The sequence below is a fragment of the Megalops cyprinoides genome, chromosome 4 (genome assembly GCF_013368585.1).
Source record: "Megalops cyprinoides isolate fMegCyp1 chromosome 4, fMegCyp1.pri, whole genome shotgun sequence".
Classification (NCBI taxonomy): Eukaryota; Metazoa; Chordata; class Actinopteri; order Elopiformes; family Megalopidae; genus Megalops; species Megalops cyprinoides.
In genome coordinates this window covers 21,264,030-21,282,500 of record NC_050586.1, presented here as the reverse complement: position 1 = coordinate 21,282,500, position 18,471 = coordinate 21,264,030, and the positions used below count along the sequence as shown (strand labels likewise).

The window sequence follows — 18,471 nt, the reverse complement described above, 5'->3', positions numbered from 1 at the left end:
CAGACAGAGATCTTCGCAGCGTGCTCCGCACAGAACCACTAAAACAGCACCACATAGGTCGCACGGTTCAGGACGTGGACAGGACATCGGTACACATGGAGGGTGCAGCTACATCTGGTATGGGAGCAGGGACGGTCCTCTCTCCCCCTCCCAGATTTTTGGAAAAAAAAGCATCGCCTCTCTGCTCAGGGAGCATCCCGATACCAGATTTTCTGCACTTGCCTCCTTTCCCCTATCTCTGAAGCCACACACGCAGATGACACTGAAAAGCCTTTTGTCTGTGGCTCTCGGATGAAAAGCAGCCTGCTGAGAACTTCACAATCGCGTCGCAAAATGAACCTCGCACGCTTAGAGCCCGTTTCATTAGCCCCGTCTGTCATATCCCTTTAGCGCTGAGGGGAGCCTGATTGCCCATTCACCGACTGCATGCACGCACTTTGGGGTGCAGGAACAGGAGGGGTTTGGTATTCGGGACGGGTGACCACAGCAGGTGAACATCTGTCGGGTGTCAGACTCTGCGCGGAAGGTGCAAGGCAGGCATGGACACACTTAGGCGAAGCTCCCTTTACATTTTCAATAACTGGCTATCATCTGAAACCGCTGTGTCCTGTTGATTTGTGTTGGTGGACTGGGGGGGGCATTCGGAAGGAATAATGGGAAGTGGGGAGGAGTGGGGGGGGGGGGGGGGGGCAAGGGGGATTTGGGGGGGCAGGAAGCTGACACAACGCTGATGGAACCATAATCATCTAAAATGAGAAACTGGCATACGATTCCCCTGCAGATCCATCAAAACGATACAAAGACGCATTTAGAAATCCATGCGCTGAAAAACATCTTTAATGTGATTTCATGTAATTGGAGCAGGAGTGGGAATAAATAAATAAGGCGAGACGGAGCTGATGCGAAAAGGGCTCCTCCACAGCGCTGTCTCCCCGGCGAGTTTGAAAGAGCGCACATCAGCCGGCTCTTAAAATGCAAAGCCTGATCAATTTTCCTCTCGCAAAGCTTTGCTTCTCTCATCATTAACTCCTCCATGGATCGCAAGTCCTAATCGCGCTAAGCCTCTCTGAAAGTCAATGAACTTGCGCATTCTCAAGCGTCAAACACCCAGACTCGCGCACACAGCCACCCCGCACAGGCAAACAGAAACCAGCAAACACGCAAACAAACAGATACGCGTGTGAACAGACGCGCACGCTCACACAGGCAGACACGCCGGTAAGGTCACGAACATGCGGGCAGGCACACCCACGTGAACGCAGAGGGTGCACTCTTCCTGCATGGCGGCTTCAGTCCTCCTCCTCACTCTTACACTGACTGTGATTAATAGAAGCGGGCCCCTATCTGCGGGATCGCGGTTGTAGACATCGCCGCTACACGCAGCGGGCAGCGATCCGGCGGGGAGATCGATGCCTGAGCCTTCCATCCCCACGTGTGATGAAGGGTTGTCATTTCGACCGGCCCCTCGACTTCCCTCCTTCGTCCTGTGCCTTTTTAGAACGACGCTTTCCCCCTCTGTATGTTGCAAGTGCCGCAGTTGTTTATTCATTCACGAGGCCTTCTGCCGAGACAGGAGGAGCCACAAAGGACTCGGGGGCGCTTATGTGAGAGCAAGAGAAAGTCAAGGAGGGGAGAGAGAGAGAGCAAGAAAGAGCTAGAGAGGAAAAGAGGAGCAAGAAGTCAGTGCAGCAAGGCTGGCAAACTGTGACCCATGGACAGCCACTAAGCTGTTCTGGCCCTGTGACAGCAAGCCTTGCGCAAGAACGTTTCCTCATCCTAAAAAAATGTTGTGTTCCAGATCCCCCTTAACACCCCCCCCCCCACTCCTCCACTGGATAAACTGTGGCGCTCTATGCACTCTCTATATATAGTCCATATATCAAAAGTGTAGATTTGTCCTGACCTTCTTCTTGGAAAGCACTGCAGTTTAGGAGTCTGTAGCTACCTGATAAACCAGTGTGCCTTCCCCCCGTAAAACCATCTCCCATCTCCCCTGAGTGAGCTAACTCATCGCACTCACAGAGAGAGAGAGAGAGAGAGAGAGAGAGAGAGAGAGAGAGAGAGAGAGAGAGAGAGAGAGAGAGAGAGCAGGTTCTTAAATTTCAGGAAGGCCGGTGCTGGCAGTGTGCTGGAGAGGGAGAGACACCCTTTAAAGGAGGAAAAATTACCCAATGAACTACTTCACAATGAGAAGGAGAAGCCCTTTTATTGGGATACTGGTTGCATGACTTACAGCACTGCTTGCTAAGGTTTTTGCTTTCGTTTTTCCCAGATATTGTTCTTGGGGAGAATGCATTCTGGTAAACAAATCTGATTCCTTCCAAATGTACTCTTGGTCACTCTTCCTGACTACCCCTTGCTTGTGGGACTACAGTGGAGATTGATGTCAAATGTTTTTGATGCGACCATGACTGAGCGATTGCCTCAATTCATCGAGCCCTATAGAGTAATTCTCCAGTAATTCTCCTTGCCTCAGGCTCCAATCTCCCAGCATGCCAAGCTGCTCAAGCAAGTAATGCAGTCCCAGCTTTGATTGCGATAAGTCCACAGACCTCCTGAATAATGAGCCCAATGAAAAGGGAGGGTGTAGAGTGAGCTTAGCATCCATCAGAGAGGGCTGCATCCTTCTATGCCAGACTAAGCTTTACCTCTCAGTTGACATGTCAGTAAGGAGGATTCCTTCCTGTGGGCCAAGTGGACAGTTGCTACAGTTTTTCTTTGTCCCTGCAAATAATCCATAACCATTTAACCATGGCAATTTGGAGCAATTGAGCCTTGTAATTGGTCCATGGAGAAACATAGAAGTTTGAATGAAGTAGCACTGAGGCGACACTGATGTGCTTCAGAACAACGTGTGCTTCCAACAACCTTTGACACAACTGCTAATCACAAATTATCCAGGGCATGGTTGACTTTACTGCTAATTATATGCTTTACAAAGGTGCAGTTAGAGGGTTATGGATCTTCATCAACAGGAAAATCAAACCACATACACACATAAACAGCAAACACACAAGCATATATGCTCCCATGCAAATATACACAGACACACACACAGACACATACACACAGAAACATTAAGACACTGCTGTCGAGTTCTAAATAAGGTGGGTGACATCACAGAGGCATGACAGAGTGGAGGAACACCAGTAAGAACCCATCAATAACAAAGAGGCTTTTTCATCCCGATCATGAGAGAACTGCATGCCAAAAAGAGTTAAACCCCAACATCAGACTGATGAATCACTCATAAAACGGCACTGAAATACATTAAACAGGATGCGGTGGGTTACCCCCCAGGGGGGGAGACAGTGAGAGCTGATCGTTATTGGATCGCAGGAATAACATCAATAATAATAGCGGGTTTTGCAATTTAGAGACAAATCCACTCATAGCCTCCCCATTGTGTGTTATCTTAGGGAAACAAATAGAATAAAACAACATTTGTGATTTGACTCCTGTCTATTTCTTTCTGCCCCGGGGGAACAGCAGTTGCTGGTGTCACAAGCTGTGGGAGGAAAATATGGCTCTTTGCGGAGCCATGGAGCTCTCAAATGCGGAAAAGCAGGGAGTGGTACTGGGAATGCAGTAAGGGCTGGGACAGAGGAGACGGTCACAGCCACCATTACAAGACCCTTCTGCCTCGCAGGCTCATGTGTGTGGATTCACATCACCCTGAATGCATGGTCTCAGGTCGAACATCTTGACCTTTTTTGGAGCACGTTCAAGCCATTGTGGTCAAGTCCAGTGTTTTAGCCTGTGTTGCTGCGTTAAGATATGTGAACGGTGGTGGGCAACATCAACTGGCAGCCAGGCTGGTGATCAATTCTGCGGCGTTCACATGGCCACACGTGTCGCTGTCCCCTCCACCTGCCCAGTCCATGCCCCCAAACACAAACACACTCACATACATACATGCCCTAGCTCTCTCTCTCTCTCCTGCTTGCCTTCATTAAAATGGACTTCCTAAAGCCCCCATTTGTCTTGCTGACAGGTCTGCTATCGATCGGCCTGGGTTCAGGATGCAATTCCATGGCTTTAAATGACTCTGCACCCTGCTGCTACAGTCTTCTGCTCCAGAGCTGTACAGGCCAGGGGTGGGTGTGTGTGTACCTATGTCTGTGGGTTTGGGGACGGGGCACCTCAGTCACCCTGGGGTGCTCACAGAAAAGGCTAACAGTGGGCGCTGCTGACAGCAAAACAAGGGTGTGTCGCAGCCTGATGAAAGCATGGGTAGCCAGCCTCCATGCTGTATAGCAGGCTGAGATTCCTTCACCGACACCCCCTACAGGCTCCTTGCATCACAGCTTGGCAGCATACTAAACTATATCCATATGGATTCTAAACGTCTACACCATTCAGAAACTGAGAGGCAGGAAGCATCTCGAAAATTACCCATGCCGACAAGTAATCTGTTTCAATTTAGTCCTCAAAACTGACTTTCCTGTGGCTGGCACTTTTAATGGGATTCAATCACTTATCATAGTAGGGCTTAATTGAGGGAGGATGAGTTGGCACTTTCCTATTTCATCTTTGCTCACGTACTTCCTCAGCAAGATTAATGATTGGATATTTGATTTTTCTAATGATAAAATCTTCCTAGGAAGGCTGGGCCCTCTTTAATGGAAGCGCCACAAAGTGAATTTAATTTTACTCTCGCTCTTCAGAGCAAACGTAATCCATACCCCTAATTTATCATGTACAATGATACATCTATCCAAACTCTTTAACAAATTTACTTAAAAAAAATCTCTTGAAACCAAGCCAACGTTCATTTATTGTCCAGCCTGTTGTGTTCATTTGCCACTGAGTGTCAAGAGCAGAAAAACATACAAGAGAAATTGACCAAATCTTAAGACAAATAGCCAATCATTCAATTTGAAGTAAAATGGAGCTTTGGCTATTGGAAGGATACTTCTGAAGAATCACCATTTACTAAAGGTTTATTGTTAGTCCCCTTTTACCCTTACCAGTCAGGTATCTAAAGGTATTTCCCCACCAAAACCATTTCCAGTCCTGCTTCCAAACCGCCAGCGCCATTCACGGGTAAACTCTTTCACATCCAGTGGAGGTTCTGCTATCGAGCCGTGACCTTTTACACTCATGGCCTGTTTATACTCATATCCCAGGTGGGAGAGCACCACTGGTGCCCCCTACAGCAAACATTTCACAAGACACATGACAACTGCGGTGAATGAGGATGAGGGGGGACTAGTAAGGGAGCTGAAGAGCTCCAGCAGACAAAGACAGAGTCAAATGGAGTTAGCGACATGGGGAGAGGGATAGAGAGAGAGGCGAGAGAGAGCAGGAGTCGATATAACAGCAGCCATTCATCTCGCTGACAGTCTCCCAATCGTTCCGCGGGGAGAGTCATAGTGCTGTGTCACCAAGACCACAGCTCCGGTTAAACAGCCAATACACACGTACAATATATGCCTCACACACCCACAAACTCACCCACACGCAGACACGCATTAGACACGCAAAGCACACACAGACCATAAACAAAATTACACACACTTAGAGCACACACCAAGTGCAACTGCTCATCTACACACAAACAGGTTCTGTACACATACATCCCCACACATACTGGGTGTACCACAGTACTACAGACACACAAATTGTCACCAGCTCTTGAGCTTGGTTCAAATGTTTTAGAAAGCAGAGAGACACAATGTGTGTGCTCCCCCCGCGGGACTTACAGAAATGTAGCAACCTGGAAGCCATGCCATCTGTAGAGGCCCCTCTGCAATCCTGATCAAAAACTCCTCTTCTTAAGAGTTCATCCTAACCCTGAGGCTGCTGGGATACTGCCTCAGGCACCAACCCTGAATCAGACACCAACGACCCACTGCACACATACACACATTCACACACGCACATGCACAAGCACAAGTGCGTGCACACACACACACACACACACACACACACACATACACACATACACACAAGCATGAAGAAACACACACACAGGCCCACATTATGGTCACACACATGCATGCATGTACACATGCACATTTATTACAAGAACGCATTTACGTATGAACAACACACAAAATACATGGCTAGCAACACAGGGGCACACTAGGACACACACCTCCATCCCCTCAGACTCAAACACACTGATGCTTTTTCATTACACTCAGGGACTCAACACCACATTCACAAAGTGCGTTCAGATGAAGTGGTGTGTTGTTTTCCAAACAGAAGTGCTTTTGCAATCTGATCCAGCGCAGCGCATTAAATCTTGCAATGGCCTTGAGGAGCAGAGATATGACTGCACCACCGCGCAGGTGACCTCATGATAAAATAACAGGCACATTAAGAGATGGTAATCTCGTCCTAACTTCATTTGTATCAACGGGGAGCTTGGCGGATATGGAGCCGCAAGACTCGCCACTGTCCTCCATTCCGCAATCAATACCAACTTTATTTTTCAGCAGCAGGAACGTTATTACCTGCAAACAATTACGCTCCACAGTCTTACTTTCTCAGGGCAACATTTAACCCTTTGAATGAAATCACATAAATAGCCACAGGAAAACACACCTCCTAGCCTGGCAAAAGATTTATTCTTTACAGGTTTTTTCTGTTGTTATTCACTGCCAGACAGCATGCTCCCCAATTACCCATTTTCCACAATAATACATTTCTGCATGCAGTAAGTCGGTAGCATTAGCCTGGGAGCAGCCAGGCCCCTGGTGTAATGCTAATGTGTTGGTGGAGCGGAGCTCAGAGCTGAACTTTAAGGTTCTGGTAGGGCGGAATCCCCAATGGGGCACCGCCGCTGCTCCCCAGAGAAAGGAGCTTAACCTGAATTTCCGCTTGCAAATATCCAGCTGTGTAAATGGGTAATGTGTCGGCTTTTGTTGGATTAGGACGTGTGCAAAGCAAACACAATGGCCAACTTTGTTTTGCGCGTGGAGGAAAAGGGGGAAACAAAGAGAGCGATCTCTTTCTGAACATCAGCTGCTAATGAAAGTGTGCTTAGAATATCAACAAGTTCAAGCAGATCAATCTGCAGTGCATAAAATGGGAAGATGCTATTCTGTGTGTAATTGCTGACATTGTTGACCATCTTCCAGCAACAACATTCTACATCATTTAAAAATAGATATAATACATAACTCTATATACAGACACGCACATATACTGTACACTTATACTGTATATTACATGTAGACATACATACATTAAACCCCTGCCATTTTTAGCAGTCTGCTAAAACTATCTGTAAATTTGCCCTTTACCTATTATTTTCTCTTTAGCAGATCCCTCATCAGTTCACTCTGAGGAATTAAGCTAGCCATCAATGACCAAGAGCAGTTCAGAAACTCTAAGACAGGAAGCAGAATAGTCACCTTCATCAAATGAAATGAGTAGTTGTTTTTACAAACTGGACCGATGTTGGAGACAAACCCAACAAACACATAACATTTGTACAGCGCTTTCATGTTGTGGTCAAAATGTCATTACATTACATGTCTAAGAGAGGTTGAGAGAAGATTATTGAGTTTGCTGTGCCAGCAGAAAGACTGCTTCCATGATGACAGGTTTGGACAGGGGGCTATTCCCAAAGTGTTCGTTGGGGGAGGAAGAGACTCAGAGAGCACACCTGAAACTGTCCTCCCCCTCCCCTCTCCAACTCTGACCCAACTCAGACACTCTGATAAAACCCTCCTAATTATCTGCTAATCCCCTCTTCAATCAGTGGAGCGGGGAGCTGCGGGCAGGGAGGGGTAGCAGGGCACAACTCAGCCCCCCTCCCCCGGCGAGTTCCATCAAAGAGCCGCCTGGCATGGGCCAGGACCCTAATGGTGACTTAATGACTCCTTCACCCGCCCTCTCACTGACAAACACGTCTCCAATGGCCCCGACATGGGCCCCTCATTCCTCAACCCAACCACGCTCCTACTCCAGGTCTCATAATCCATTAGTTCTGCCTGGAAGATCTGAGGTTTCTCTGCCATCCCAGCTACCTGTCAGGCCAAAACTCTGACTAGACGAGCCAAAGGACTCTTACAGTCTAATCCCAACGAAGAGCGACTGCTAATCAGTATTCAGTTTTGTGTTTTTACTTAAAAGATTCTGTGGACAGTGGGAAGGATTTTTTCCAGCAGGGAGAGGGAAGACAAACACTCTCATTCTCTCTCCCCTCCTTAACCATTCCCACCAGGGAACACCAGTGGATTCACTTTTCAACATCAGAGGAGACTCATTGACAGACTTCGCTTCCACCCTAATAATTGGCTCATCGAATTAGGGGATACCTTGCAAAGCCAGGCTTGCGAGTCACATGAACAAGAACACAAATTTTACAGCTCCACTTTTCTAGTATGCAGACTTTTCTTTCCACTGCTGTGCATTGTGCACTGCATTTTTTTTCTCTGCATCTCTGAGAAACAGTTTCCATCTGCTTTTATTATACAGGAGATGGCAAATGTCCTGAGATTTAGAAAACAACATTCAAGTTCGGTAGCCGTCTACGGCCACCTCGGGATGGGGGCTGTAGAAACCCATGTCTGTAGAGCCAAGCTGGTGTTAGATAAACAGCAACATTGGCTTAAGACTGTTCAGTCGGATAAGGTAGGGTAGTGTTTATTTTCCATCCAAGTCTCAGAGCCCGCAGCACAGGACTGCTAAGGATATTTCCCTAGGCTGTGTGTAAAGAAAAACTCTGGGATATGACCTCACTGGCTTGGACTGCAGCATTGAGTCGCGGGTGAGGATGATGGAACTCGCACTCTGGGAGCCGTTTCTTCTATGAACCGACCAGCGTACCTTGTCACCCCCCCCCCCCCCCCCACCCCATCTCGCTCTCCCTCCCCTCTTTCTTTCCCTCGGTCATCTTTTCTCTGAGGCTCTCCTATTTTCTCCACCTCCCTCTTTCTTTGTTATTGTTCCCTCTTTCTGCTCCCCCACTCTTTCCCTGACCTTTTACTGCACTCTCTCTAAGTTCAGGATCCGGTTTTAATTTAAATTTCAATACGCTTTGCTGACATAGCATTACATGAGACAGTGTTTCCAAAGCAGAAATTGTGAGTAGACCAAACAACAACAATGAATGTAATCAGGTAACACAATGTACAACACTACTTCAAACAGGGTAGAAAAAATAAGCCCATATGTTACTGTTGTGTAGCTGTTGGGTAAACTGTGACTGCTGCGAAAAGTGACATCACTGATAGTAAAAACAGGAACATGTCTCTCTCTGTCTCTGCCTCTCTCTAAGTTCTCCCCAGTGCCTCTACGCTGCATATCGTGCTGAGCTAACTATCTGAGGTCACCCGACTCAGACAGCTCCCCCTCTCATCTCCGTGGCCAGCGGAGTCGAGAACACGCCGGCGCATTACAGGACGAAAGAGAGAAGGGCCATGCAGTTCTCATTTTGGCGATAAAAGAATATCCAATTGCACTGCCTGATTTATGGTGGATGTTCCCGGGAAGTCGTCTGCCTCTCCTCTCTCTCTCTCTCTCTCTCCCTCTCTCTCTTGCCGTCTCTGGCGGCCGGTGAGGCTCATGATGAAACACAGCTGGTCCGCGATCACGGAATAGAGAGAAGACGTGTCCGAGTGCCTGTAAAACGAGACAGGCACCTCTGAAAACCCAGATCTCCTGCTGTAGCGCTGGCCCAGGTGACCCCGTGGAAACAAGGCGGAGAAAACTGGAATCCGTCTGTTCCATGAGACCATTTCTTTCTGCTCTGTCAGATGACAGCAAGCAAAATGCAGGGCTTCAAGAAGCACTTTTTCAAGCTACACAGGTATCACTCCATTAGCAGGCAAAGTTGACAAAACCTGCAACCCGTGGGACATAAGCCGAGCAACCTAACCCCTAGCTCCACAGTACCCTACACGAGACCCTGCGTAGTTCTTGGAACACAGTAAGAAGTGAACAAAGCATCTTTTGCCAGAATGTCATTAAACAGATTTTGTTTATGAACTGCTGACTCCATTATTGACCTCCACAGACTCGGTGGACCCCCCCCCCCCCCCCCCCCCCCCCCCCCCCCCCCCCCCCCCCCCCGCCCCCCCACTACTCACCTAATAGTTTATGCACTCCAGCTGTGCCTCCGCCCCCCTCCCCCAACACTTGAGGAGAAAGCACACAAACAACAGCACTCACGCGAAAGCGGCCAAATCGAGTGAGAGTCTTCCCAAGGCAGTGACTACTGTTGGAAGCAACCTCTGTGCACGATGGCCAGATACTAGCATTATGTTAGAATGTAAAACGAGGGCACCGTGGCAATTAGTTATCCGTCAGCTGGGGGTGCATGCAAAATGAGTCCAGGTGGCACAAAGCAAATGACGCGATTAGGGTCAGGGAGGTGGCAGGATTGGCAGGCCCATCAGCGAGTGACGTCCCCTACTGGCCCAGAAAGACGCTTCTTCCTCCTCCTTTGTCTGTATCACTGTCTCCACTGTCGCGGGAGACATCCGCCCCCTACTCTGACAGGGTATGGATGGGTGGAATGCACACAGGTCAGATTAGTACATGTGATACGCATGCATTTTTTATTGATCTACTTCAAAGTAACAAAGGGAGATTTCCTGTCTTACAAGAGCCTTCCCAATGAGCTTGAAGTGGTCTGAAGAGGAGAACAGGGAGACAGGGGGGAGCTCTGATTCCAGGTGGTGAATCGGGCACTCTGAGTAAGGACGATGGTGGTGGGGGCTTGGGTGACATCACCAGGGAGGGAGGAGGGAGGGGTCAATTAATCCTGTCTGCTTGCCTGCTTACACACTCACCGCATCACTGCCTTTCATTAAACTCCACCATCTGGAAGGCCAATTACAGCCACATGCTAAAATCTGCGCTCCATTGGGACCTCTCTCATCTCTCTAAGGTTCCTTTAACCCCACAGCCTAGGACACGCTAGGCACAAGCTAAAGGGAAACTAGAGGCACTTCTGGACTTTCTCAAACCGTGAAGAAATTTGCTTCTAAGATGCACATATAGTATGTAAGATTTAGACAGAGCTCAGGGCTGTTCTTTCTGCACTTGGAAACAGAGAGTGGATGCACTGGCTAGATTTGACCAAACCCTGGACAAGCTGACTCTATGGATGTTTTTGTATAACCAGGCCCTGTGGGTCTGGGGGTTTCTGTGATCCTCCTACCTCCAAAATGTAAAGAACTGACAGATTAAAGAATGGTTTAGGTTACACTTTGGCTGTTCGGGAAGGCTAGGTGAATTGTTTGGAGTCTGACAGGCCCATTTAAATGTCTCTAAAAGAAGACAAACATATTCAGACTGGGAGGACATGTGTGTGTGTGTGTGTGTGTGCGTGTGTGTGTGTGTGTCTGTCTGTAGGGAGGGGGGTGTTCAGTGCTGGGAGGGAGAGAGGAAGCAGCATTATTGTCCTCCATCTGATGGGAAACTGCGCTGGAATGAACACCTGTCACTGAGAACAATCACTGTAGAGGTCAGAAAGGGAACAGAGAGAGGGGAAAGTGAAAGGCTTCTCCCATCTCTCCATCTCTCTCTCCTTCTCTATCTCTATCTCTCTCTCTCTCTCTCTCTCTCTCTCTCTCCTTGAGTCTGTTACATTCAGAGTGCTCTATTATCATGATGCATTGCCAAAGCTCACAATACATTCATGCACACAGATACATCGGCAAACAATGCATAACCATTCAGCATATCTGCCAGCAAACCCCATCTCTCGCTATCTCTCCGCCTTTGTCACTTTGTCACGCCTTTCATACCTTCTCTCTCTCTCTCTCTCTCTCTCTTTGTGTCTCTAACCATAACCCCTTTTCTCCTCTCCCTTCTTCCAGTGCAAGAAAAACACCACCCTGACATCCAGCATTACACCGGACTCCTCCACTAAACTGGCGGTGCAGAGGGGGAGGGACGCTACCAGGGGACATTAATCACAGGCAGCCCGGGAGAACACGCGCACGATGGGGTTTGACGGATTGCGTGGAAGATTTTCCGACACACGCACACACACAAAACGTGGGGGAAACACAAACATGCTCACTTTATTTCTGCGACCCTTCCTCAGATAAGATTCAGCTGCAGTGCGTGGTCCTGATGTTTCACCACAATGCCGTGCTGTGCTCACATTACTGTTCCCAGCCCGCCGCACAGTACACCTTGGTTCTACAGTTTCATTAGTACAGCAACACCCCCCCTCCACAAACACAACCCATGCTGTCCACAGAGGGCAGTACCCCCTGTTGGCCACCTACCTCTCTGTCTTTCAGCTTCATGGCCAGGACCAGCTGGTGCCGGTGGTTGGTCAGGGCTTCACGGTAGTTCCCCTTGGAGAAGAATGCCGACCCCAGGTTACCATGGGCGCGGCACTCGCCTGCTTGGTCACCTGGAGTGGGAAATGGCAGAAGGTGAGGCCATGCCGGATTCAGGAGCAATAAACACACACACAAACACACACACACACACACACACACAAACACCTACCACCTAAAGTGGAGTGTCATTATGATGATGATCACCATTATCATCATTATCATCTTTGTGGTCAACAATTATTAGCCATCATAATCAGCACCAAAATAATCCTTTTGTTTGTTGTATACATTTGTTTACCTACTTTACACCCTAAGCACAAATACCACTTCCAGTGTCTAATACTTGCAATTTTACATCTTAAACATTCTCAAACTCATTTCTGTAACTGACTTTCCACAAAAAATCACTAAGGATGTGAAGCCACACCCCTCAGAAGCCGGAGCCCTGGGCCCTAACCACTACATATACTGTCTGCTCTGTCATCATCTTGTCCTGCATTTAAATGAGGTACCTGCAGTCGTAACCCGAGGTGCTCATCTCCGAACCGCAGACCCCGGTAACTGACAGCAGCTCAGCTGGGTCAGTTCAGTTGCCCATGAGTTTACAGAGGGAGGCTTGTTATTTCTCTCTTTCCGACAGGCCCCAGACTCAATCACGAGCAGGATAGAGGCCCTGGTTCTGAGCATGACTGCAGAGCGCGGTATTCCTGACTGCTGATCTGCGGCTGTGCACTGAGGTGTTAAATGTATGACCTAAAACTGGAGACATTTTCTACTGCCCCACACTAAAAGGCACACACACACACACACACACATTATACATACATGTACACACAAACATACACACTTTCACACATTTGCGCATACATACCCCTTTTCTCCCTCTTGCTCTCTCCCCATTCAGGCCAATACACACTCTGTGACTGTGGCTCAGCTTCAGCTGTGTGTCAGCGAGGAGAGGCAGGCAGTGGAAAGCGCCAGAGCCCTCACTCACCGCAGTGAAGGCAGCTGTCAGGACACTATTCCCATGGTGGCAATTACAGTAAATGGACAAAGTCTGTCACACACCGACTGAGAGGCGTGTTTTGAAACACTGACTTCAAACCAAATAAAAGGGGCTCTTAAGGCACGTGTCATAAAACACAGAAATATCACGCTGCCATACAACACCGACATTACATGTTATTAAAATATTATAGTCAGAAATGTCAGAAAAGTGACACTGAAACGATGTTATACAAGATGAAATGCTTAGATTGATTTCACCTCAGTGAGCTCTAGCGCGTGAGTCAGTCAGGCCTAGCTGTTAACAGTCTCATTAGTGGGCTTTTAAGACCAGAGGTGGGCGACTCCTCCCCTTGGGCCACAGGGAGTTCCTCCATGTTGATAGAGGTCATGATATGAACAGGAGGTTCACTCAGCCTCATTCTTAATAACATGAATTAGTTTACAATGGTAATATGCAGTAACAAACCTGCAGGTATCCAGCCCTCAAGGATTGCAGGATAAAGGTCAAGAGACCCTGAGAATACTGTCGAGCCTATTTCACAACATCAACAAATTAACACCCTGCCTAGTGTTACTGATTTCTGAACCAGCCACAATATTTATTGGAAGTGCTGCATTCAATATTATTATAGGTCTATAACACACTGCAGGACCACAAATTCCAGATTAGACACATCTGTTTAAATCCCCCTATCAGCCCGCGAGCTCATTTCAGCCTAGAGGGATCTGTTCCACCTTCTCTCCTGCCTGCCCTATCCAACTCAGTGGCCTCCAACCACCCTGTTTAGCTGTATCCACTCCTCTCATCCCACCCCACCTGGCTTGTCCCATCCACTCTGCCCCTGTTCTCTCAGCGCAGCCACTTGGTCCCATCTTGCCACACCCCAGCCCTCTCTGGTCCCACCCACACCAGCCCCTCCCCTCACCTAAGGTCTTGGCCACCTCTAGGTCCTGCTGCATGTAGCCGGTGCTTTTCTCGGTGTTGCCCAGCGACCAGTAGGCGCTGCTGAGGGCAGAGAAGACGGAGCCGCGCAGCTTGAGGCTGCAGGTGCCGATCTTGAGCGCGGCCTCCAGCACCACCACCGAGGCGCCGTGGTGGCCGGCCGTCAGCAGCTCCTGGCCAATCACCGACACCACCACGAAGGGGCTCTTGTCCAGCTTCATCTTCTGCAGCTGCTGATAGGTGGGCTCCAGGGACTCTGTGAGGGGGTGAGTTGGAGAGAGTCAGTGCCACAGATACAGAATTTCCAGATTACTTCCATATCACACATGTTCAACAGCTCTTTCCAAAATGGTGTTCGGAATTGATAAACATGGAGGTAAAGGCAACCTCCTATCCTGGAGGAAAAGCAGCTACAATCACTGATACACAACTGCATTTTAATATGAATTTTTGATTCAATGTGGTGCTCAATTCTACACAACTTCTAGCCAGCTCCTACACAGGGGACTGTGAACATTAGATGTTAATGAACAACCCCTTTACAGTAACACCACGTCTAGAATCAATACAGAGCCCAAAATAAAAGAGCACTGCTGGCTGTAAACAATGCCACTATAGGTAATTCCAGCTACAGTGGGCCAGTGTGTAAAGTTATCATGATCTTCTCAGATAAATCTGCTGAAGACAAAAAGGTCATGACAAAAGAGGATGTGAAAACAAAAGCAGGTGCTTTTACAGGCTGCTATGATGATGATGGATCCCCATTTACCTGTATAAATGACCCTCCTGAAGGCCCTGGAGAACTTTCTACAGAGACAGTATAGGAAAACAGCAGACTAGTCTGACACAAAAAGCAGTAATGCTCATCAGTCATCAAGTTCAGCTCAGTTAGGGTTTAACATGTTGAACTAGAACAGCCAACTTCATGGGGAAAGGCAAAAAGCTAATTCCTTTGTGTTTTTCACAGAGGCAGCTGAGATCTGCAGTTATGTGGAGCTTCTTCCAGCAACACCAACAGCAGACTCGCTCACTTTCATACAACGTTGTCTTTCAGAGTCAACATGGCTGCACCACTTTGAGTGTGGGGTGCTGCAGTCGCTTCTTTTTTGTGCATGAGGGATAGCTGGGATGGGGGGGAGTGGGCAACAAAGGCACACAAGGTGACCTCTGGGAAGGAAACAGCGTCCTGAGAGGACAGAAACTGCACACGCCGACATAAATCAAGCAGACCCTGCGGGAGTGGCAGCCGTGGTCCGGCGTGATTACAGTACCTGGTCTCTGACAGGAGGAAGCGGTGTATCTAACGCCACTCGGAGGGCGAAGGGGAGAAGGTCTGAATGCACTTATGGCACCTATTTGCATATTTTAAGCATACTTTCTGCAAATTAGGTCAAATGTATCTGCAAAATATGCGCTCTCTCTCTCGCCCACGAAATGAAGAAAACAGACACGGAAATATTCACAGATTCACACTTACAGACACACACACATACACACACAAACCCTCACACAGGCACAAATGTATATAATTGCTGCCTTTTCAGGGACAGTGATTTTTTTCAGCCAGTTGGCAGAATCGCCGTGTTTGCAGAGAGAGTGGGTGCATATCATCCCCATTCATAGCTTGTAATTTTATTCAGCGCGACACATAGAACGGTGCCATAAATCAATGTGGGGAAGGAAAAAAAAAAACGCATGCAGGCACTTGGACTCATAAACACATATTTAACTGAAGAATCCAGTCGAGACAATGACAGCGCTGCACTGTCTTTCACACACCTGGGGAAGATAAGCCTTGAAAAAAAGCCAGCAAGGGCCAATGGAGCGAGTATCTATGAAACCATGTTGAAGGAGATTTAATGAGAAGTATCTGGGCGCTTCTCCCTCTCCCTTTCTCTCTCTTGCTCTCTCTCTCTCTCATCTCATCTCATCAGAGAAGGCTTTGACAGCCATAATGCCACCCCATGGGAGCTTGTGACAATAACAAAACCCACTGTATGTTTCATTCTGGGTTTTTTTTCCTTACTCTAAATAAAAAAACAAATCATTTCATGTTCCCATTTCACGAGCCATTGCCATCCATTCAGATCTCCTGATGTGTGTGAATACAGGACGGGTTCTGCACCACCAAGCTCAACAGGCCAAGCCACCATTGGTCTTACAGAGGCTGCATCCTGTTCTAGGTGCGTGTAAAGAAAACATGGTGAACGCTGGTTGATAGGAGTTAGAAAGTGCAGTGCATTTTCTCACTCCTACCACAACCCCACTGCCCTTTATTTCGTCTCTCTCAAACGCCGCCTTTCATTTTTTGTGAGGAAATATCAAACAATTAAGTAAAACACAATTCTATTGTTAACTTAGTCACACTGTCATATAGTCTCACTGCATTTTTGGTTTTAGGATGCCAGACGTAATGGTAATTTCTTGTAATACTTACATCTGTTGTGGTCAATGTATGTGGTGAAATGGTTGGCCCTTGTGTTAAATTAACACATGGATTGTTTCTATATATAGATTTTTACACAGAACATTTAACCTTACCAACATTTCAACCACATGCATGGAAACTCTTGACATTCAAACCAGTTTTTTGGGGGCTTACTAAACACAGCGTAAGCTAACGTGGTCCATCTGGGATTTTTCTGTATCAAAGGAGGTGCCCTTTTGCCATCATGAGAATCACATTTAACTGCAGTGGTTTGATTGCAATACGTGAGTGATTCTTTTACATGGAGGATTTCATTACATGTTCAAACAGGAGAGGTAGGTTACTCTTTATTTCTTCTTGACTCATCCAGAGATCAGACGGCCGGGTCACCCTCACACCCCTAGTATACAGGGATGTACTCTGGCTTCGCCCCGGGGTAGGCGGATAACACCGCACAATGAGCGCCGGACAATGAACAAACCAATAAACATTAAATAACAGGTCCAACTGCTTTTCTTACTAGACGAGAACATGTACTACATCTGCTGAAAGCAGCAAAAACAGCGAATATCAGAAACTGCTGCGGTGCTCACTGCCCTGGCTTGGCAAGGGAAACAGGATATGCAATCCCAGCGTCTCCCACAAAGGGTCTGGCAAAACAGGATCTGCTACGTGTATTTCAATGCCTTTGCTTTTTTTGTACTTCTTTTTGTCTTGTTTTTCAGATTTCAGTCAAGGATATTCACATGAAGACTTGCTTAAAGCCTGAAAACTGATCACAAGGCTCCATCAAAAATGTGAGATGGTGAATCTACTGAAGGCAGCACTCGTCTTTTGAGAATCCGCTGCTATAAAAAACACAAAGAAGGGTGAATCCTGTGAGAGCTTGTAATACTCCTCAGCTAGAGACTAATTGTACATGTCTTAGATGTGTTAGATGTAAGAGAAGAAAGAACAAAAAAATTTTGAACACAGCATTGTAGTATTATGCTGGCACAGCAATGTGCACACAACGCTTCTTTTCCAGCAGGGGGGTCTGCTCCATTAGGAGAGCCATTAGGGACCTGGAGCACCAAGCCCTGACCACAAGTACAGTGGACAGGAGAATGGAGGACCATAACATATTTGGGTGCCCTAACCCCTAGCGAAAGGGGGATGGGTGAGGTTTATCTCACATGTGTGAACACCTCTGAGGCCTCTGAAGATTGGCATGGTTCTTATGATGATATCAATGATCATTCATTAGAAGAATGATGAGAGGGTAACCACTTCAGATGAAACAATGAGTGTAGCGTGAGTAAAGTTATGAGTAAATGAGTAAACAGATGCCTAAATGAGAAAAAAAAATAATCACAGTGAAGTAATCCTAGACAAGTCCCCCATGGAGTGTGCTGTGAGGCTGATAAAACTTGCTGGTGGAGGCCATGCCAGCTGGAATCAACCGCTGGGCTGAGAGAGAAAGAGACCCTCTTTTCTGTCCCCACTTCCAAACCTTCCCATATCAGCTGACCTGGCCCAGAACATGCTGCAGATCACCTCCGTCAGGAGCCATTTTGAAGGGATCATTGTCCTTAATCCAGTCCCCAACACTCTGGATGTTTTGTTTTATGTGTGCCCTGGCAAGATGGAGGGTGCTGATGGAAATGAGGTACACAATTACAGGATTAAACAGGCCCTCTTCAGGACAGCCATCTGGGGGTCCTGGGTTGGGAGCTGGCAGCACTCACAGTGATCTCATTTCAGTTATAGAACACTGTTTGTTTGTTTAATGTGGTTCTGAATGAGCCTTTACCTTCCTCAGACTGATCCTCACACATACATAGATGGAGATT

At 47.5% G+C, this 18,471-nt stretch overlaps 1 protein-coding gene across 1 annotated transcript in view; it reads right to left on the bottom strand.

Annotated features, from left to right (window-relative positions):
* The window catches only part of LOC118776639 (tetratricopeptide repeat protein 28-like), a 150,076-nt gene that overhangs the window by 66,681 nt on the left and 64,924 nt on the right, over nt 1–18,471 (bottom strand). The window contains exons 3-4 of the mRNA XM_036527113.1: nt 14,195–14,467; nt 12,201–12,331 (exon numbers count right to left, since the gene is read on the bottom strand). Coding sequence (XP_036383006.1) covers nt 12,201–12,331; nt 14,195–14,467 — 404 coding nt within the window. The remainder of the gene's footprint in view (nt 1–12,200; nt 12,332–14,194; nt 14,468–18,471) is intronic.